General features: G+C 36.1%; 2 protein-coding genes across 2 annotated transcripts; one reads left to right on the forward strand and one right to left on the reverse strand.

Annotated features, from left to right (window-relative positions):
• Window positions 1-2634: 2634 nt before the first annotated feature.
• Window positions 2635-4860, reverse strand: Ost48 (dolichyl-diphosphooligosaccharide--protein glycosyltransferase non-catalytic subunit Ost48). The gene is made up of 2 exons (XM_073977802.1): window positions 4090-4860; window positions 2635-4015 (listed from the first exon to the last, which is right to left on the reverse strand). Exons 1-2 carry the CDS (start codon window positions 4304-4306, stop codon window positions 2799-2801), a joined length of 1434 nt encoding a protein of 477 aa, XP_073833903.1. The 5' UTR covers window positions 4307-4860; the 3' UTR covers window positions 2635-2798.
• A 7508-nt stretch (window positions 4861-12368) lies between these two features.
• LOC141397376 (intraflagellar transport protein 140 homolog) lies at window positions 12369-13562 on the forward strand. Its single transcript, XM_073973526.1, has 2 exons — window positions 12369-13107; window positions 13174-13562. The coding sequence occupies exons 1-2, from the start codon at window positions 12429-12431 to the stop codon at window positions 13455-13457; spliced, it is 963 nt and encodes a 320-aa protein (XP_073829627.1). The 5' UTR covers window positions 12369-12428; the 3' UTR covers window positions 13458-13562.
• The last annotated feature ends 8960 nt before the right edge of the window (window positions 13563-22522 follow it).

Raw genomic sequence — 22522 nt, forward strand, 5'->3', positions numbered from 1 at the left:
GGTTTATAGAAGCCCTCCTTCTTTCAGAAAGGGTTTATAGAAGCCCTCCTTCTTTCAGAAAGGGTTTATAGAAGCCCTCCTTCTTTCAGAAAGGGTTTATAGAAGCCCTCCTTCTTTCAGAAAGGGTTTATAGAAGCCCTCCTTCTTTCAGAAAGGGTTTATAGAAAGGGAAAGGGTATACAGAAGCCGTCTTTCTCTCAGAAAGGGTATACAGAAGCACCCTTTCTTTTAGAAAGGGTCTATAGAAGCACCCTTTCTTTGAGAAAGGGTCTATAGAAGCACCCTTTCTTTGAGAAAGAGTCTATAGAAGCACCCTTTCTTTGAGAAAGGGTCTATAGAAGCACCCTTTCTTTGAGAAAGGGTCTATAGAAGCACCCTTTCTTTGAGAAAGGGTCTATAGAAGCACCCTTTCTTTGAGAAAGGGTCTATAGAAGCACCCTTTCTTTGAGAAAGGGTCTATAGAAGCACCCTTTCTTTGAGAAAGGGTCTATAGAAGCACCCTTTCTTTGAGAAAGGGTCTATAGAAGCACCCTTTCTTTGAGAAAGGGTCTATAGAAGCACCCTTTCTTTGAGAAAGGGTCTATAGAAGCACCCTTTCTTTGAGAAAGGGTCTATAGAAGCACCCTTTCTTTGAGAAAGGGTCTATAGAAGCACCCTTTCTTTGAGAAAGGGTCTATAGAAGCACCCTTTCTTTGAGAAAGGGTCTATAGAAGCACCCTTTCTTTGAGAAAGGGTCTATAGAAGCACCCTTTCTTTGAGAAAGGGTCTATAGAAGCACCCTTTCTTTGAGAAAGGGTCTATAGAAGCACCCTTTCTTTGAGAAAGGGTCTATAGAAGCACCCTTTCTTTGAGAAAGGGTCTATAGAAGCACCCTTTCTTTGAGAAAGGGTCTATAGAAGCACCCTTTCTTTGAGAAAGGGTCTATAGAAGCACCCTTTCTTTGAGAAAGGGTCTATAGAAGCACCCTTTCTTTGAGAAAGGGTCTATAGAAGCACCCTTTCTTTGAGAAAGGGTCTATAGAAGCACCCTTTCTTTGAGAAAGGGTCTATAGAAGCACCCTTTCTTTGAGAAAGGGTCTATAGAAGCACCCTTTCTTTGAGAAAGGGTCTATAGAAGCACCCTTTCTTTGAGAAAGGGTCTATAGAAGCACCCTTTCTTTGAGAAAGGGTCTATAGAAGCACCCTTTTTTTGAGAAAGGGTCTATAGAAGCACCCTTTCTTTGAGAAAGGGTCTATAGAAGCACCCTTTCTTTGAGAAAGGGTCTATAGAAGCACCCTTTCTTTGAGAAAGGGTCTATAGAAGCACCCTTTCTTTGAGAAAGGGTCTATAGAAGCACCCTTTCTTTGAGAAAGGGTCTATAGAAGCACCCTTTCTTTGAGAAAGGGTCTATAGAAGCACCCTTTCTTTGAGAAAGGGTCTATAGAAGCACCCTTTCTTTGAGAAAGGGTCTATAGAAGCACCCTTTCTTTGAGAAAGGGTCTATAGAAGCACCCTTTCTTTGAGAAAGGGTCTATAGAAGCAACCTTTCTTTGAGAAAGGGTCTATAGAAGCACCCTTTCTTTGAGAAAGGGTCTATAGAAGCACCCTTTCTTTGAGAAAGGGTCTATAGAAGCACCCTTTCTTTGAGAAAGGGTCTATAGAAGCACCCTTTCTTTGAGAAAGGGTCTATAGAAGCACCCTTTCTTTGAGAAAGGGTCTATAGAAGCACCCTTTCTTTGAGAAAGGGTCTATAGAAGCACCCTTTCTTTGAGAAAGGGTCTATAGAAGCACCCTTTCTTTGAGAAAGGGTCTATAGAAGCACCCTTTCTTTGAGAAAGGGTCTATAGAAGCACCCTTTCTTTGAGAAAGGGTCTATAGAAGCACCCTTTCTTTGAGAAAGGGTCTATAGAAGCACCCTTTCTTTGAGAAAGGGTCTATAGAAGCACCCTTTCTTTGAGAAAGGGTCTATAGAAGCACCCTTTCTTTGAGAAAGGGTCTATAGAAGCACCCTTTCTTTGAGAAAGGGTCTATAGAAGCACCCTTTCTTTGAGAAAGGGTCTATAGAAGCACCCTTTCTTTGAGAAAGGGTCTATAGAAGCACCCTTTCTTTGAGAAAGGGTCTATAGAAGCACCCTTTCTTTGAGAAAGGGTCTATAGAAGCACCCTTTCTTTGAGAAAGGGTCTATAGAAGCACCCTTTCTTTGAGAAAGGGTCTACAGAAGTCCGCGTTCTTTCAGAAAGGGTCTATAGAAGCCTGCTTTCTTTCAGAAAGGGTCTATAGAAGCCCGCTATCTTTCAGAAAGGGTCTATAAAAGCCCGCATTCTTTCAGAAAGAGTCTATAGAAGCCAGCTTTTTTTCATAAAGGGTTCAATTTCCCATACAAATTTACTGCAGTGGATTTTGCCACTGTCCGATTCTGGAAAAAACCCGATTCTGGAAAAAACTATAAGTTTTAAGAAAAAAAGTTAGTTTATAAAAAATGCTTAGAAATGAAACTAAAACTGAATTCAATAAAAAAAAATTCAGCGCCGAGTGGGTTAATGATCTACTACTTTTCACCACACATCTGTTGTCAATTCCCCGACTCTGGGATCATTGGTTTTGTTTTGTGCGCAGCTCATCGAGCTATTTTTTCCAAAAATACAATACAAACATTTTATGTTACAAAGTCTTTATTTGAAATGATATATTTTCATCTTTTCGCAAAATGAAATGAATATATGAATAAAATGCTTTAAGTTTATGCATTTTTTTGAGTTACTGCTTTGAATCGTTCCGAGTTACTGCAAATTTGTTTCTCTATATAAAAAATACATATTTACTGACTCTTCTTACTTTCACCCTTCTTGGTGGCACCAGTTCCGGGTGTTGTGTCATCTTTGAAGTGTAAAAATACAAAAGAGAACAAAAATACGCCCACCATCATTGAGAATGCACTGCAATAGTAGGGGAAAGCGCTTGGAATGAAACGCTCATATTGTGTATGTTCCAAAGGACGCACCGACACCTGAGTTGTATCATACAATTGGGTATAACCAATACGATCATAGTTCACCTTGAACTGGTAAACACCATAGACATCGGGTATTTTAAATTTAGCTTGATATTTACCACCACCAATGTGTTTTAGCGTGGTACGAACAAATGGATCAATGCGAACAAATTCCAGCTGTATATCATTGGCATTAAATGGTTGCCATTTATCCTCAACCAATTCTTCAATTGTTATGGAATAAACAACGGGATCAGTAATGGTGTAGGCTTCTGCTGGTGGTTGAGTTTCACCTTCAAGATGATGTTTGACAGCGGCAACACGTAAGGCGCCAGTTTCTCCAAATACCCATTTGCTAATGGCATTGGATACATCACGATTACCAGATTGTTTAAAGCTTTCGCCGGATTGAGCATAGGTTACGGAATTGGTAAAGGCTTCGTCGGAGAAGAAATACAAAGATCCAGAGAATACAACACGGGCATTATTTCTAGCCTGCAAAGCAGCAATCAACAAAGTATTGCGTCCAACAGCATGGGGATAGTCTCTAATGGGTTGATCGGGATTGTAACTGTAGGCAGTACTTTCAGCTGTCAGCAACTGTAAAACCAAAGAGTTTTCCTTATCAGCCAATAGACCAGTACCCTTGTACACCAGTGGTTTCTTAACATCATCGCGACTATTGCCGACAATAGTGCGAGAATTGATCAAGTTCTTGGAGGCAGTTAAGATGGTTGTATGATCACCCTTGTCCGAAACATCATAATGCAAATGGTCCATAACAGAAGCACCCTCCTCATCAATTTCAAAACCACATTCCGAGGCAAATTCTCTCAAAGCATCACCTGATTGTTCACTGCCGGCCACAAGGACATTGCCACCATCATCAACAAATTGGGCCAGCTTTTCAACGCTTATTTCACCACCAAACTCTTCGACGCTAGGAGCGAAAATAATCAGGTTTTTATACAAATATTCGCCATAACGGGACAATAGCAGTCCGGAGTCATCAGCTAATTTGTAGGTCAATTTAAATCCACGATCTAAAATCAATTATAAAAATAGAGAAAATTACCACGTCATAGCACAGCCGTCGTAACGCCACCACCACACCTACCTTGCAGGGATTTAAAGAACATGGAATGTGTTTCACGTATAGCCAAATTATCTAGTAAAACTAGAGTATCTGCATTTGATTCGAGAACTGCACTTCCATTGTGAAATAAAAGACAAATTAATATTAAATATTTCCACATTGTTTCGTGTATTCCGTGTAGTACGAGTGAAAAATGCCTATCTTGTGCCGGTATCACTTGATAGCGCCTGCAAACCATCGATGTTATTATCGATAACTTCTTTTTTATTCAATGATGATGGTATCAAGACATGCGTGAAGTTAAGTGGGGTTCAGACGATCAGTTTTGACTGACAGCTTTTGGTCAAATATCGATTGCTTCAGTTTTGTTGTGCTGTTCGTAGCGGCCAAACAGTCATTCAAGTTGGATGACAAACCAACAGTCAAGTTGAAAAATTACTGTGTTCACATAGCTATAAAATCATATAAATAACAACTTTTATTAATAAATATGGATGACAAAAAGATTGGATGTGCATTTTTGATCATTTCGCTTTTAGAGGAAGAAAATAAAGTGACAAGAAGAAGGAAATGGGTAAAAAATGGATAGCCTCCCGAAAACAATATTCACATGTGAATATTTTAAAAGAAATTCGAGATTATGAGCCAAACGCTGTCCACTCCAGCTCCAGAAGATTCAGATTGCTTTATTTTTTTTTTTCAATTCTCTTCTGTACGATGAGCGGATTACGTTTATTTTCTTCTTGACGTCGTCAATAGAACAATCCTTCTTGTATTTCTTCATAACATTTAGTAGTTCTCCATATGCTTTTGTGTTAATGTCGCGCATCATATATTCTGGACTGGTTATGTCCCAGAGGCAGGTATCACTTGATAGGGCTGGCAAATCATCGATGTTATTATTAAGAGCAGTACACATTGTCAGTTTTGAATGTCGATATTTCGCAGTTATCGATAACTGTCCAACCGTCCAGCAACCAACCCAGCTTTAAGCTGGGTACACATTGTCAGTTTTGTATGACAGCTTTGTTGGTGCTTGCTAGTGTGGCCGTTGATTTTTGTCATTCATCATGCAACCACAAAATGTTTTGTGGTTGCTGGACGGTTGGACAGTTATCGATAACTGCGAAATATCGACATTCAAAACTGACAATGTGTACTGCTCTTTAGAGTTGTGCCAAAGGAACTATATGGAACTATCTCGTTCACTTCGCAGTTCCAATGGCCCACCTTTTTTCTTTGAACAAACTGCGTATACTTACTATCACACGTTATATTTAATGATGTTACTCATACGCTTTGGAACTAGTACCAGGAACTAGGAACTAGATGACCAAACTCTAGTTATTATCGATAACTTCTTTTTTGTTCGATGATTATTGATGGCATAAATAATCGATAAGGGGAGTACCAATAATCGATATTTCGGAAAATCGATAAATGTCAAACTGTCAAATACAGTACACATTGTCAGTTTTGAATGACGATTTTTTGCAATTATTGATAACTAGACATCGGATTTTAGCATGTTTTTTATTTCTTATCCGATTGGACTCAAATTTTGGATCTAGGCGTTTTGAGGGTCAATTTTTCGATATTTGGGGTCATATCAAAAATATGCAAAAAATATGCAAAATATATGCAAAAAATATGCAAAATATGCAAAAAATATGCTAAATATGCAAGTGTTTTTTTTTTGACAAAAATCGTCAATTAAATTTGGAAAATCATCAAAAAAGCATTCTAAATTAAGTTTTTTGGCGTTTAACATAGTTTTTTGCAAATTATTATGTTATTGAGACTCTCCAGATATTCCGCCACAGCAATAAATCTAGACTAACAAGACTTAAATCAGTTTTCACAAGGTGAGAACATGTCAAATAACCCAACATTCCTATTACAACATAATTTGCTTCCTATACAAATGTAGATACTAGATAATGAAAAAATTTCAAAAACTCGATTAGAAATGTCAAATCAACGTGTCCAAATATGGTGATAGTTTCTAATCGGCCAAAATTGTCTTGCAGAAAAAACAAAGGAGCTGGACTTAGTCATCGCTATTTTTGTTTAGATAAAAGCGCAATTTTTTCTAGTTTTTGGAAAAAGGGTTCGTTTTTTAGCGCAAAATGGGAAAAAGTACTAGAGCACCATTTACGATTCCAGTACAAGGACAAACCTTTCATGACACATTAGTCTTGTTGTATAGGATATAGATAAATATATTAAGAAAAATATTCGCGCAATATTGTCATTAAAGTTGCCAAATGCACTATACACCTAAAAGGTAAAGATTTCAAGGAATATTAATTTACAAAACGATGAAATTCCACATCTGTCTCTAGGTTAGCTTACTTTAAAAACGCCATATTTCAAGCACTACTTTCACAATCTGATTGGCTTTTTCTGGAACAAATACGGGCAATGCCAATAAAAATGTCCGGATTGTCGAGTAGAAAAATCTCACTATTTTTTACACGTAGAGCACTTTCATTTAAGTGTATTAGCAATTACAATTTAAAAAAGTATTATTATATAACTTCCACGAGTGATTTAATCATATAAAATAATTTATTTCCCTTACAATTCGTTAATCCGAACAATTTGATAATTCGGACACCACCGAAACCTGTGGTGTAGGGATTATCGCGAATGTACTGTATATATGGGAGCAATATCCAAATCTGAATCGATTCTTACCGAAATAGCGATCGCCCTAGGGCCAAAGAATCCCCAATTTTTATGCGAATTGGTCTATAAATGTGACCTGTTTGTTGTTGTTTTCAAAAAGACATGGCGAGATGGATAAGTGCGAATCTATGCAGATCATCAAAAGGTACTGTGGGTCTATTTCGTTTCATTTTGCATGTTGCAAATTCATTAACTAAGACATAATACCCTTAGGGTATTAACATATAGTTATCAGTGCAATCATGAATAAAAATTCCGTGCAGAATTTGTTTCCTTTCCCCAATTTCACAATTTTTTATTTCCTATTTATGCCCAAAACGGGAATATTTTTGTCGATGCGACTAGAATACGCCATAATGAAGCGAATCTAGTAGTTTTCAACTTTTAACAAATATTGATTTTAAAAGAATTTAACTTTTTAAAATTATTTTCCGTGTGGAAAATTCAGAGGGAAATATTCATGTTGTCACCGTATATATTTTTTATATGTTTTTAATAAAATATGAAAGATTTTATGTAATATTCAATATTTTCTTAGTCTTAATTTCTAGCTCATTTGTTATTCTGTCAGACAATTTTGGCCAAGCAGAAACTATCAACATATTTGGATACGTACATTTTGACATTTCTTATTGAGTTTTTGAACAAATATGTATTAGAAAGCAACTTATGTTGTAATAAGAAGGTTGGGTTATAGGAAATTTTCTAAGTCTTTTAGTCCAGATTTATTGCTGTGGCGGAATAATAATTAATAACATGATAATCTGCTGAGAAATCGACGTTTAACGGCAACAAACTTAATTTAGAACACTTTTTGAAGAGTTTCCAAATTTAATTTGATGATTTTTGTCAAAAAAATTACTTGCATATTTTGCATATTTTTTGCATATTTTGCATATTTTTTGCATATTTTGTGCATATGCAAAATATGCAAATATGCAAAAAAATAAAAAATATGAGCCTGTCATTGCATTCAGTTTTCTTCAAAACGAATTTTGGTCCAATCAGAGTTTTCGTATCTTTATTAATAAAAAATATGCAAATATGCAAAATCCGATGTCTATTGATAACTGTCCAACCGTCCAGCAACCACAAAATATTTTGTGGTTGCATGATGAATGACAAAAATGAACGGCCACTTTAGCAAGCAACAACAAAGCTGTCACATTGGTGGATAAAATTATCCACGTTGGTGGATAAAATTGAACACTTTGGTGGATAAAATTATCCACGTTGGTGGATAAAATTATGCACGTTGGTGGACAAAATTATCCACGTTGGTGGATAAGGATATCCACGTTGGTATATAAAATTATTCACGTTAGTGGATAAAATTAATCACATTGGTGGATAAAATTATTCACGTTGGTGGATAAAATTATCCACGTTGGTGAATAAAATTATCCACGTTGGTGAATAAAATTATCCACGTTGGTGGATAAAATTATCCACATTGATGCATAAGATTGCCCCGTTGGTGGACAAAATTGTCCACATTGGAGGATAAAATTATCCACGGTGGTGGATAAAATTGTCCACTTTGGTGAATAAAATTATCCACGTTGGTGGATAAAATTGAACACTTTGGTGGACAAAATTGTCCACATTGGAGGATAAAATTATCCACGGTGGTGGATAAAATTGTCCACTTTGGTGAATAAAATTATCCACGTTGGTGGATAAAATTGAACACTTTGGTGGATAAAATTGAACACTTTGGTGGATAAAATTATCCACGTTGGTGGACAAAATTGTCACGTTGGTAGATAAAATTATTCACATTAGTGAATAAAATTATTCACGTTGGTGGACAAAATTACCCACGTTGGTGGTTAAAATTGTCCACATTGAAGGATCAAATAATCCACGGTGGTGGATAAAATTATCCACATTGTAGGATAAAATTATCCACGTTGTTGGATAAAATTGATGGATAAAATTGTCCACGTTGGTGGATAAAATTTCTAACATTGGTGGATAAGATTATCCACATTGGTGGGTAAAATTATCCACGATGGTGGATAAAATTGTCTACGTGTTTGTGGATAAATAATATAATGCCACATGCAATCCTTTAATTTCTACTCTAAATCTTCATCTCACTTTCAGGTCAAAATTCTTTGCTACTTGGGTAAAATATCCAAAGCCGATACCATTGCCCGACAATCAGGTGATCGTGCCGCCTGCTATCACTTGGCTCGTCACTATGAGAATGTTGGAAAGTTTCAAGATGCCATCATGTTTTACACACGCGCCCAAACATTTAGCAATGCCATACGTATTTGCAAAGAAAATGATTTTCAAGATGAACTCTGGACTGTGGCCAGTTCATCGCGAAATCGTGATAAGGCTGTGGCTGCTGCCTATTTCGAAGAGGTGGGATCTTTTAAGCGTGCCGTCGAACTGTACCACAGAGCTGGAATGTTACACAAAGCTGTCGACATGGCCTTTGAATCAGAACAACCGGATATTTTAGAAGTGATAGCTGCGTCTGACTTTAAGTAAAGCGGCAGCAAACAGCGTCTGAACTCCATGCGGAGCGGCTGAAAACTAGATGGAAAACTGTAAACCCTTCAGAAGGCAACGGGAAACCACTGAAGTAATCTCCCTTGAAAATCATACAATATGAACAACACAAACCAAAACACACGGCCCTCAGTCTCCGGCCAAACGAGGGTGCTAAGAATCCCCGGAGGTAAAAACAAGCATAAACTGAATATTGGAACTTGGAATGTCCGAAGTTTATACGAAGTTGGCAAATTAAACAACACAATTAATGAAATGAATCGGCTTAAGATTGATATACTAGGTGTCAGTGAAACCTGGTGGACAGAATGCGGCCATTTTGAATCCCAAAATGTTGTAGTATACCACTCAGGAAATATGGAAGGGATACACAGGAAGGGTGTAGGCATTATCGTCAAAAAAGACATTGCAGACTGCGTGATTGGTTCTGTCCCAATGTCTGAAAGGACTATGATGATTAAAATCTCAGCAAAGCCCCTGAATTTAAATATTATCCAGGTATATGCCCCTACATGTGATGGAAGTAACGACGAGGTTGAACATTTCTATGAAGAAATAAGTCAATTATTAAACATGACGAAATCACATGAAATAACTATAGTTCAAGGCGACTTTAATGCCAAAGTGGGGAATGATGAAGTAAATGGAGTAACTGGAAGGTATGGACTTGGAGAAAGGAATGAGAGAGGAGACAGATTAATTCAATTCTGTCAAGAGTTTAAGATGACCATTACAAACGCAACATTCCGATTACATCCCAGGAGACTTTATACATGGAGATCACCAGTAGATAACAGAAGGAATATCGTTCGAAATCAAATTGACTTCATAATGATCAACAGCAGGTTTAAATCTTGTGTAACGAAATGCTCAACATACCCAGGAGCTGATGTACCATCCGACCACAACCTGTTGATGCTCAATATTCGGCTAAAAATTGCACGAATTAAAAAAAGGAAGAAAAAGTCTCACAAGATAAATACTGAGATACTAAATAACCCATATACCAGAAATGAAGTGAAGAAGCAAATTAATAACAAACTGGAAGTCATCGATTCAAACGATGTAGAAAATATATGGAACAAAGTCAAGGACACAATGTGCGAAATAACAAAAAATTATCTTAGAAACTGTACAAGAAGAACACAACAAGAATGGATGAACGAAGAAATTATGGAGCTTCATGAGGAACGAAGGAAATACAAAAACGTTGACTATGAACGTTACTGGGAAATCAACAAGGAAATTCGCACTGCTACCCGAGCTGCAAAAAATGATCTACTCAATCAAAAATGTAGAGAAATTGAACATCTGCAAAACATTCATGATGACTATAATCTACATAAAAAACTAAAAGAGTCCGCAGGAGTGTATAGGAAGGCATCACCAGCATTACTAATGGATGACAACAATCAGCCAATTTTCGAGACATTACACATAAAGGATCGATGGAAATGATCAGAACACAATTAATTATATAACGGGAAACCCAATCACTACAGCCGAAGTAGAATATGCGATTCAATCGATAAAAGATAAAAAATCAACAGGACCCGACGAAATTCCTTCCGAAATCTTAAAATTAATTGATGGAAACAACATCTCACTCATTACACGACTTTTTAATCATGTGTATGGTACTGGCCAATATCCAAATGATTGGTTGAAGTCTACTTTTATTGCAATACCAAAAAAATCTAATGCAAAAAAGTGTTGTGACTACAGGCTTATAAGCCTTATGTGTCACATATTAAAAATTTTCCTAAGAATAATTCACAAACGAATTTACTCCAAATGTGAAAGAGTTATGGGAGAGTCCCAATTCGGCTTCAAGGAAGGTATGGGTACCAGAGAAGCCCTACTATCCATCCAATTACTTGTACAGAAATGCAGAGACGTCCACAAAGATGTTTATATATGCTTTATCGATTATGAAAAGGCATTTGATACCGTCCAACACGACAAATTGATTAATATACTGAGGGAAATAGGAATAGAAGAAAACGAAATTAGGTGCATACAGAATCTATATTGGAACCAAACTGCAAGAATCGAAATAAATGGTGAACTGACTGACGACATTCCCATATCAAAAGGAGTCCGACAAGGGTGCATACTATCACCGCTCCTCTTTAATATATATTCCCAAAAAATATTTCATGAGTCAATCGAAGGAGAACGAATTGGAATAAGAGTTCAGGGTAAAATTATAAATAACATACGGTACGCTGATGATACCACAATTATTGCCGGCAGTATATCTGGGCTACAACAGCTCCTAGACAAGCTCACGTACGTAAGTGAAACATATGGCCTCAAAATAAATACAAAAAAGACAAAATACATGATTGTTAGTCGGAAAGATGCAAGTTATGAAACGTCACTGAGTATTAAAGATGAACTTGTCGAACGTGTAAAAACTTTTAAATACCTTGGCGTTTCAATTAACGACCAATGGAATATTTCGAACGAAATAAAGCGCCGAGTGGAGATGGCCAGAAACGCCTTTTTTAAATACAAAAAAAACACTTACAAATCACGAATTAAGTCTCGCAACCAAGATACGATTCGTCAAATGTTATATTTGGTCTATACTATTATATGCCGTAGAAACTTGGACCATCAAAAGTGCAGATCAAAAAAGAATTGAAGCATTTGAAATGTGGGTCTATAGAAGAATACTTAAGATACCCTATACATCGCACATTTCAAACCAAGAAGTTCTCAGACGAATGCATGTCGACAGGCAACTCTTACACACGGTCAAATCGAGAAAAATCGCATACCTTGGACACCTGATGAGAAATGACAAATACAGATTTATACAATGCATTATTAAATGCAACATAGAAGGACAACGACCAAGAGGCAGAAGAGAGATATACTGGCTAAGTAACATCCAAGAGTGGACAGGATACAGAGATGAAACAAATCTGCTACATGCTGCTAAAAATCGAGAGCTGTTTATAATTTCATAAAATAAAATAACATAACATGTACATATGATATATATAAATGTAATGTATACTATTGTATGACCGCTTTATATCCGAATAACGGATCCGCAAATAAAGAAGAAGATAGCTGCGGAATTAACCACCGATTCTGATCCTGAGCTAATACATCGTTGTGCTGAATTCTTTATGGGGGTGGAACAACATCAAAAGGCGGCTCATTTACTGGCCAAGACAAAACAGTTGAAAAAGGCCATACAAATAAGCGCGGAGAAGGGTGTACCCATCACTGAAGATTTGGCAGAAATGCTAAACCCCATAAAGGGTGAACTGGATGAAGATTCTCGCATTTATATATTGTCACAATTGGGAGAATTGCTACAGCAACAGGGAGATTATCATACAGCTACGAAAAAGTTTACCCAGGCTGGAGATAAAGTGCGAGCAATGAAAAGTCTCTTGAAATCGGGAAATACCGAAAAGATAATATTCTTTGCAAATATGTCGCGGCAACATGAAGTCTATATAATGGCTGCTAATTATTTGCAAGCTTTAAATTGGCAGGATGATAATAACATATTGAAGCACATTGTCACATTTTATTCGAAACGTCAAGCCTTTGACTCGTTGGCAAACTTCTATGCAATTTGTGCACAAATTGAAATCGATGAATACCATAACTATGAAAAGGCCTTAAAGGCAATGCAGGAGGCCCACGCATGTCTGGTCAAATTGGGTAGTCATAGCCAACAGGCCATTAATAATTTACAAAGGACCATGGCCGATGTAAAGAGTATTTTGGAAATACAAAATGCATTACAAAATGGTGATAATCAAATGGCCATATCGGGTTGTCGCAATATGTTGAGTAAGTTCGCCATTGAAGTTAAATTTAAAAAGTACTTTTTTGCTTATTTTTTAATTTATCTTTTAGTTAAACCAGAAATGCCACCTATACGCCAATCGGATATTATTGCCTTGCTGATAAGAGCCCTTACAAACACCAAACAATACAATGAAGCTGCCAAGGCACTGAAAGAATTATCTGTTCGAGATCCAGGTTGGTGCTCATCGGGAATTTTAGAAAAATCATTGGTACAACGAATTGCAAAGGAATGTAATTTGGATTTTGATTTGATATGGAAACCAACACAGTCATATGCCATGGACAATGATGATGACAGTGATCAAGAAGAAATACAAGAAGTTTTACGTTAAAAGAGCAGTGGATGGACGTATTTGCAAATCTAGTCATTTTTATGTGATGTTTTTTATCTTATTATTATTTAAACAAAAAATATATGTACATATCGTATATAAAAATCTTCTTCAGTTCGAAAGCTATTTTTTCCTCTAAGATTTGGGGCAAAATGCCTCCTGGAATAGTTGATTCTCAGGATTCACAGTTATTGTATGAGCGATGTGAAATTTCCATTGTACAAGCCCCATTAAAAATTTTCGATAAAAGTTATAGGTATATTGGGTTAATCGAGGCAACGAGACCTACTACATTTATTGATTGTGATGATATATATATATATATATATATATATATATATATATATACACTCCACGTCAGTAGAATAGAACACCTAAATTTCTGTTAATGTTGGCTTATTTATCCCGAAGCGAATGAATCTACGTTTTTAATTTTGTAGGGATTTAAAGTCGATAATGTTCCATATCAAACACAGAAAAAATTATGTTTCTAGTCCTTCGCGAAATGATTTTCTGATCATTTTTCCGATAGTACTATGGAAAATAGGCATTTATTTTTGGTCATCAGGATAGAACAGTTACTTTATTTTCGCGAATTTTTGAGATATTAACGCCGAATTTTCTTTCAGTCGATAAAGCAAGGCTTTCTAATCATTTTTCACCAAAGAAAACCTATAAATTATTTCGCGGACATCGAAATAACAGCGTTAAAGGGTTTAAATTGACAGATATTGGAAACATCCCGGAATATCAATAGGAGTCGCGCAATTATATCATATTTCTTCACAATAAGATAGAATATGACACAGACAACCTCGACGGATACAATCGGGTGCTTCGGATGCTGATAAGATGGAGTATTTTCAAAATATTTATGAAAAAGTTAAAAATTTCTTTAAAAATCATGATGATTTGTTTAATAAAATGGGTTTTCCGCGAACATGTCTTCCATTTAATGGTTTGGAAATATGCTCCAGATTTAGAGGAAAATAATCTGATATGAAAATAACCGCTTTTTTAATACACTGAGGGAAATTTTAGCACATTTTTCAAATTGAACACACCCTTTGGATTTTGAATTGTATATGTGTTCTTATTTCTGTGTCCGCGACTGTTCTCAACAGTGTTATGCTCCAATATAAATGGACCAGGTTATGCTCTCCACACCGGATTTTACGAATTAGTAGTTTTTTTAAACTGAAATCGCAAATGTAAAAGCCCCGTTTTCGCGGGAAAACACAGTCATGGAAATTGAGGTTTTAGGTTTCGTATGTTGTTTTAAAAATTACTAAAATTTCCCTCAGTGCATTAAAATAACGGTTGTTTTCGTATCAGATTATCTTCCTCCAAATCTGAAGCATATTTCCAAACCTTTGAACGGCAGACTTGTTCGCGGAAAAACCATTTTATTGAACAAAACATCGAGGTTTTTAGAAGAATTTTGACGTTTGTCATAATTATTTTGAAAATATTCCATCTTATCAGCATCCGAAGCACTCGATTGTATCCGTCGAGGTTGTCTGTGTCATATTCTATATTATTGTGAAGAAATATGACAATACTGCGCGACTCCTATTGACATTCCGAGATGTTTCCAATATCGGTCAATTTAAACCCTTTAACGCTGTTATTTAGGTGTCCGCGGAATAATTTATAGGTTTTCTTTGGTGAAAAATGATGTGAAAGCCTTGCTTTATCGACTGAAAGAAAATTCGGCGTTAATATCTCAAAAATTCGCGAAAATAAAGTGACTGTTCTATCCTGATGACCAAAAATAAATGCCTATTTTTCATAGTACTATCGGAAAATAGATCAGAAAATCATTTCGCGAAGAGCTAAAAACATAATTTTTTATATGGTTGATACGGAACATCATAGACTTTACATCCCCACAGGATTGAAAACGCAGATCCATTAGTTTATCCCAAAACTAAGCTAACATTACCAAAAATGTAGGTGTTCTATTCTACTGACGTGGAGTGTATATATATATATATACATACAAAAAAGAAACCATGTAAGTCAATAGAAGTTGTTCCCTTCCAAATACTAACATGTCGTTTGAACTCGCCACTACAACAGAAAGTGTATAGTGCTGGCTGAGCATATTGATAGCTCTAAGTTTTGCACCGTCAATGAGGACACTCCTATCAGATTTGGCACAGAGTGACGCTGTTCGCCACATATAATCATCGTGTCACCTGATCAGACAAATGACATCACTATTCACCGCTTCAGAGATCTGCCCAACCCTTGTTTTTGTGGTAGCAGAATGAATGTTCCGAGACATCATCACTGCTGCAGCTGCTCGTCATATACCTTCTGGTTTTATACACTAAGTGAGACCAAACTCCCAGCAGAGACGACGGTATTAGCAAATGAGCGTTATGAGCTTCTTCGTGACACCCCAATGCCCTCCGAGCCACGAAGCGGACACTGGAAGTTAACAGGTTGGTCAGTGAGCATAAGCTGAACCAGAGCCGGAATTAGTAAATTGCGTGCAACGGTTAACTCACTCTCGAACTTTGAAAAAGGAAGATAGGACCACAGTCGCGTTTGTCGACGTTAAGCTGACTGATCCGGAGAGATTATTTCAATCGACAGTTTGTCGATGAAGTTGCGAATGTCATCAGGAACGCTAAATCACCCAAAGCGTTTGGCCCTGATGGATTCTCCACGGTAATGCTGAATCAGCTGGATGTGTCAGGAGTCGAGTATCTCACTAAAGTTTTCAACCTGTCGCTAGCCACCTATATCGTTACCCATCCACCGCTACCGAAGCCAGGGAAGGATGTCAGCAAAGGTGAATTGTACAGACCGATTTCACTTTTATCGCCCGTAATTTAACTCCAATAGATCTGTGTTACATCCCATCGAAACATCCACAATCCCTAAACAGGAGATAGACCCGGAGTCAGATTAAACAGAAAAACTAACATACAATCATATGCAAATATTTTTCATTCTTTGGAAGATACAAAGTTCTGCGTTCCACCTCAGACAAAAATATTCATTATAGCATTACAATCAGTTTGCAAGGGTCAGACTTTTGGCGCTTTCGGGATTTTTTCCCCGACGCCACCGCATTGCTTGCACACTAAATACCTGGACGAGGCCAACCGAGTTCAAATTTTCAACGACATATCCCCGAGCATTTCCGTCATGTAAAACATCTCCACAAGCTGTGTCTAGTATATGATATTAAATGCACTTACCTCATTTAATTCTTTAATAAAAGTTTCCAATTAACGCCAACGTTTTAAAATTGTTGAGTTCACTGATTACCACATGTCCATTTGAGTATTATTCTTTGAAAACAAAACAAAAAAGAACATTTCACGACGACAAAACAAAACCGTTCTTGATCAGTAAACAACTTTTTTGAGAACCGTTAATATTGACAGCACTTATTCAACTACTGGCAGCACTAATCTTTTCTTCGACATGGTTGTTATCAACGCTAACATAAGCTCCGTTCCAGCATTTTTTTGAAAATGAGTCCAACATACACATTTTTCCAAAATGTACGGGAACTGAAAAATGACAGGAACGTCAAAAAATCTAGAACAAATGTCAAAGTCGACGTGTGAGCCAACCAGAAGCCGGCAAACATGTTGCATATTTTTGCTCGCTTAGAGGTAGTTTACACCATTTATCAATGTCATATGGCACGAAATAAAAACATTCCATATCTACCCACGCAGGCAATGTGGAGACGTAATTTTATTACTTTTTTGCTGGTGTAGACGCACAAAGTAAATGGCGTAAGGAAAATCCCCAATATTGCACATATTAGCGACTATATAATGATGGAAAATTTTATGTCATATGACATTTACATATAGTGTAAACTACCCCTTAATTTTGTCGCGTAAAAAGTTTCTAAAGAGAAAGCTATTCAGCGCCATTATTGTTCAAAGAGAAGTGAACAATTTGTAACTTTTTGGTGTACGGGAACGCATTTCGGGGATTAATGTGCAAAATGTGTAAAGCCTTTACCTAATTAACTGCGCGTTCGTTCAAAAATACAAAAACAAAATACATGAATTTCAAATTGAAAACAAAAACAAATACATGTATTTTGTTTTTGTTTTTTGAACGCACACGCAACACGCAGTTAATTAGGTAAAGGCTTAACAACCTTTTAGTTTAACTATATAATAGATTTGTTCCAATACTTTTTAAGGATAAAGGCATCTGCACATACGGTCCGTTGTGATTCGCGTCACGCGTTAAAAACAACAAAGAATGAAAAATGTATAAGTGACGCCATGCTTGTTCTCGAATTTTTCATGTGGTTGCTGTAATGCGACACTCATCGGACCGTATGTGCCGCGGCCTTAACAAATCCCTGAAATTATTGGTCTGTTTCAGTACTGCAAGAATTTACTAATTTTTACTACTTTTTTTCGATAACATAAAGAAACAAATCGTATCGTGGTAAGAAATAGTAGCTTCTTGCAGGTTCTGGAGCAGAGCAAATATTATAACAAAATGCAAAAAACCCCAGATATATTCGAAAAAAACTAGAGTTCTACGTCAATTTTTGTAACCATTTTTTGTGGCTTTTAAAAGACCAGTGGCTTTATGTGGGTTAAGGCAATGCGTTCGACAATACAAAACCACTGGATTTACTAAAGCATAGTACACACCGGCCAACAAAACCGACAGTCATCGAGGTCTATTTTGTTAATGTCAAAGTCTAGCTGAATAATTACTTTCCTAGCCACTAAATTATACCTTAAATGTTGTATTTCAATCATTTTTAGCTAACAAAAAGTTTTTATTTGCCAGAAAATTGCCGTAAAAGTACGTTGACAGTCAGTTTTGTTGGAACGTGTGTACTATGCTTAAAGCTGGGTAAACATTGTCACTTTTGAGTGACAGCTTTGTTGTTGCTTGCTAAAGTGGCCGTTCATTTTTGTCATTCATCATGCAACCACAAAATATTTTGTGGTTGCTGGACGGTTGGACAGTTATCAATAATTGCAAAAAATCGTAATTCAAACCTGACAATGTGTACTGTACTTAAATCCAGTTATATGTAAACGTTCTGTAGAGGAACAGAACTAGTGTCTACTCCCCTAAAGTGGGGTACACACGATCAGTTTTGACTGTCAGTTTTGCTCATATAATCGGTTGCTTGCCAGTGTGGCCGTTCATTTTTGTCAGTGATCAGGCAACCACAAAATATTTTGTGGTTGCTGGACGGTTGGACAGTTATCGATAATTACGAAAAATCGACAGTCAAAACTGATCGTGTGTAGCCTGCTTTAAAGCTGCCAGACTTTCTGGCAGGCATTTGATTTTTGTTTCTAAATTTGTACGCGAATTTGAAACGATGGTCACGAAATGCAACTGCAATAAAAGAAACGAGAAAATTTGCTCTGATTTGAATGTATACTAGTCGTTAAACCGTTTACTTTTCATTCAGGTTTTGCAGTTTTACTAAAAATGTTTGGGCTTTTAATAAATTTTAAATTTTATATTTTTCCTGTCATAATTAATTTATTTCGATAAATGCTCTCATTTGTTAGAGATGGGACGTATTTTATCGTCGTTTGAAGAGTAATTTAAATTGAACAATGTACACAAATCGTTGTTCGTTCTCAAAATTTTCTATGGGAAATGAAGTAATTATATCGTAATTTGGGGTCGAACAACGAATTACCGTCATGCTAAGTTTACATTTACGAAATCTACTCGATTTCAACTGTCAATTCCATAGCTCAAACGTCAAATGAAATCTCATCTGGATTTCATTTGACGTTTAACCTTTGGATTTGACAGTTGAAATCGAGTGGATTTCGTAAATGTAAACCAAGCATCAGTCTGAACAAGGCATAATGTCTAATTTACATTAGCAACTTTTTCGTCATTTGGAGCTGTTTCGTCATTTATTTGCTAAAACAGGCAAAATTTTGCGTCATTTACCATAGAAAAATAAATGACGATAGCTGCGTCATTTATTCTAAACAACGCACGAAAACACCATACTATTATAAGCATAAACTACCAAAAAAATGCAACTGTTTTATGATGTCTTTGTTAGTTTGTATGTGTTGTAGAAAAACAAAAATACACAAACGATGACAAAAGTGAAAATAAATGTTTAAAAAACTTGCAAAAATTATGTTTTTTTTTTGTTTTTAGAATTAATTTAAGTTATTTGATACACATTTGTGTTGTGAAATTCCTATTTCTCTAAATAAATATATTGTGTGCGTGTGTTTGTGTTATTGTATAAGTGTGTATGTGCGATTGTGTGCGTAAGCAAATGACGCAAAAAACAGATGATAGATAGTAGCTTCTTGCAGGTTAGAGCTGGCAAACCATCGATATTCCCAACATTAGATATTTTCGATATAATGTTTTAAAATATCAATTGCTATCGATATTATCGTTAGGTTGTCATCGCCATTAATTTGGAGATGAAAATGGCAGAAATGTCAATGATTTTCTTGAAATTATGCAAAAGAAGTTCACAGAAATGTAAAGGAGAATAAACAACTGCTTTTATTTTATAAAAAATGTAAAAAATAAATTTTATTTTCCGAAAAATGTGTACGTGTGACTACGGACTTACTTTCATACATACACATAACCGAAAAGCAGTGACATTTCTATTTATTTCAATGGATTTCAGGAAAGGGGTTTTTATTTCGATAATATCGATTGGCAAAACTATCTATCGATATTTAATTTTTAAATAATAATCGATATTATCGATAGTGCCATCGATTTTTTGACAGCTCTATTGCAGGTTCTGGAACAGAGCAAATATGTTGTGGTTGCTTAACAGTTTGACATTTATCGATTTTTCCGAAATATCGATTATTGGTACTCCCCTTATCGATTATTGATACCATGGCGGAATAAGACCTGCGTGAAGTTAGCGACGTCGCTAACTTTCGATAACAGAGAGTTTTTGAAATTCACAGGGTGACACAGAACGTCCAAAATTCACATTTAGTACTATTTTTTCAACCCTGATGACGAAAAAAGTTAACGACGAATATTATAATTTAATAATTTAATAAAATTATGAATGGAAAACTCCAAAAATCATAAAGCTAATTATCTATATATATAAAAGAGCTTAGTGAGTGAGTGACTGAGTGACTGACATATCATCGCCCAGACGAAACCGCTGAAGCTAGAAAGCTGAAATTTTGACTGTAGGTTGCTGTCGGTGTGTAGGGGTGAGATAAGGCTGGGTTTTTTGAAATTCGACCTAGAAGGGTACGAAAAGTACTAAAAGGTACTAAATATGGTACCCTTTGTATTAGGCAAACGGGAAGAGCTAGAATTCTGAAATTTGGAATGAGAGTAACTGATGGAGAGTTAGAAAGATGTACCAAAGGGTTTTTGGAAATTCGACCTATAAGTGTACGAAAAGTTACTAAATTTGGTACCAATTGTATATTTTGAGCGGATATAGCTACAATCTTCATATTTGGTATGGGAATCAAGGTTGGGAAGTGGTGTTGATATAAGGAAATGATTTTGGAAGTTCGTACTTATGTGTACGAGTAGTACTAAATGGTACTAAATTTGGTACAATTTGGATTTGGGTGAACGGATAGAGCTGGAATCCTGAAATTTGGAATTTAATTACTTTTGGAGTGTAGGATTGGGTTAGTCTTGAAAATTTATGCTTATGGGTACGGAAAGTATTAAATGGTACTAAATTTGGTACAATTTAAATTTAGTTGAACGGATGGAGCTGGAATCCTGAAATTTTGATTTAATAGGCCGTTTATATATAACAAGGTTAACCCAGTGGGTCTGGGTTTCAAATGTCATTTCCATTGTATATACTTCAAACAAATCCTCATAAAGAAGGTTAACCCTGCAAAAAACTATAATATAAACGCCGTATAAGATTACTGATGGAGTGTAGGATTGAAGTAGTTTTGGAAATTCATACTTATGGGTACGAAAAGTACTAAATGTACTAAAGTTGGTACAATTTATATTTGGGTGAACGGATAGAGTTGGAATCCTAAAATTTCGAATTAAGGTTACTGTTGGAGTGTAGGTTTGTGGAAGTTTTGGAAATTCGTACTTATGGTTACGAAAAGTACTAAATTTGGTACAATTTGGATTTTGGGGAACGAATAGAGCTGGAATCCTGAAATTTGGAATTAAGATTACTGATGGACTGTAGGATTGACTTAGTCTTGGAAATTCGTACTTATGGGTACGGAAAGTACTAAATGGTACTAAATTTGGTACAATTTATATTTGGGTGGACGGATACAGCTGGAATCCTGAAATTTCGAGTTAAGGTTACTGTTGGAGTGTAGGAGTAAGGAAATTTTGGAAATTAGTACTTATGGATACGGAAAGTACTAAATGGTACTAAATTTGGTACAATTTAAATTTAGGTGGATGGATAGAGCTGGAATCCTAAGATTACTTATGGAGTGTAGGATAGAGGTTGTTTCGGAAATTCGTACTTAAGTTTACGGAAAGTAATTAACATTTTTGGATTTGGGTGAGCAGATAGAGCTGGAATCGTAAAATTTATAATTAAGATTACTTATGGAGTGTAGCATTGAGGTAGTTTTGGAAATTCGTACTTATGGGGACGGAAAGTACTAAATGGTACTAAATTTTGTACAATTTATATTTGGGTGAACGATAAATTTGGTACGATTTAAATATGGGTGGACGGATAGAGGCGGAATCCTAAAATTCGCAATTACTGTTGGAGATAGTCATTGAAATTCGTACTTTCATACGAAAAGTATTAATGGTATTATGAATAGAGGTGGAATTCGGAAATTTGGCATTAAGCCGCTGTTGGTGTGTAGGGTTGAGATATGGATGTTGTTGTGGATATACGTACAATAAGTGTACAAAAATTACTAAATGACACAGAATTTGGTCCAAATTGTTATTGTGTAAAGGGGTAGAGCTGAAATTGTGAAATTCGGTATTAGTATAGCAGTTGACGTTTACAGTGGAGATAGAGAGGACGTTTTGGAAATTCGTACTAATGTATACGAAAAATACTAAATCGCGGTTGGGATATAGTTTTGAATAAAAGGAAGTCATTT

Source organism: Musca autumnalis, unplaced genomic scaffold (assembly GCF_047663935.1).
Source record: "Musca autumnalis isolate F117 unplaced genomic scaffold, ASM4766393v1 scaffold_3, whole genome shotgun sequence".
Lineage (NCBI taxonomy): Eukaryota > Metazoa > Arthropoda > Insecta > Diptera > Muscidae > Musca > Musca autumnalis.

What these genes read in the sequence shown, in the direction of transcription:
- Ost48 (XM_073977802.1), bottom strand. Translation starts at nt 4,306, where the DNA reads ATGGTTTGCAGGCGCTATCAAGTGATACCGGCACAAGATAGGCATTTT. An exon ending in GTTCTTTAAATCCCTGCAAG is followed by an intron (nt 4,016 to 4,089) that starts GTAGGTGTGGTG and finishes AATTGATTTTAG; the next exon opens with ATCGTGGATTTAAATTGACC.
- LOC141397376 (XM_073973526.1), top strand. Translation starts at nt 12,429, where the DNA reads ATGGGGGTGGAACAACATCAAAAGGCGGCTCATTTACTGGCCAAGACA. An exon ending in GGGTTGTCGCAATATGTTGA is followed by an intron (nt 13,108 to 13,173) that starts GTAAGTTCGCCA and finishes TTTATCTTTTAG; the next exon opens with TTAAACCAGAAATGCCACCT.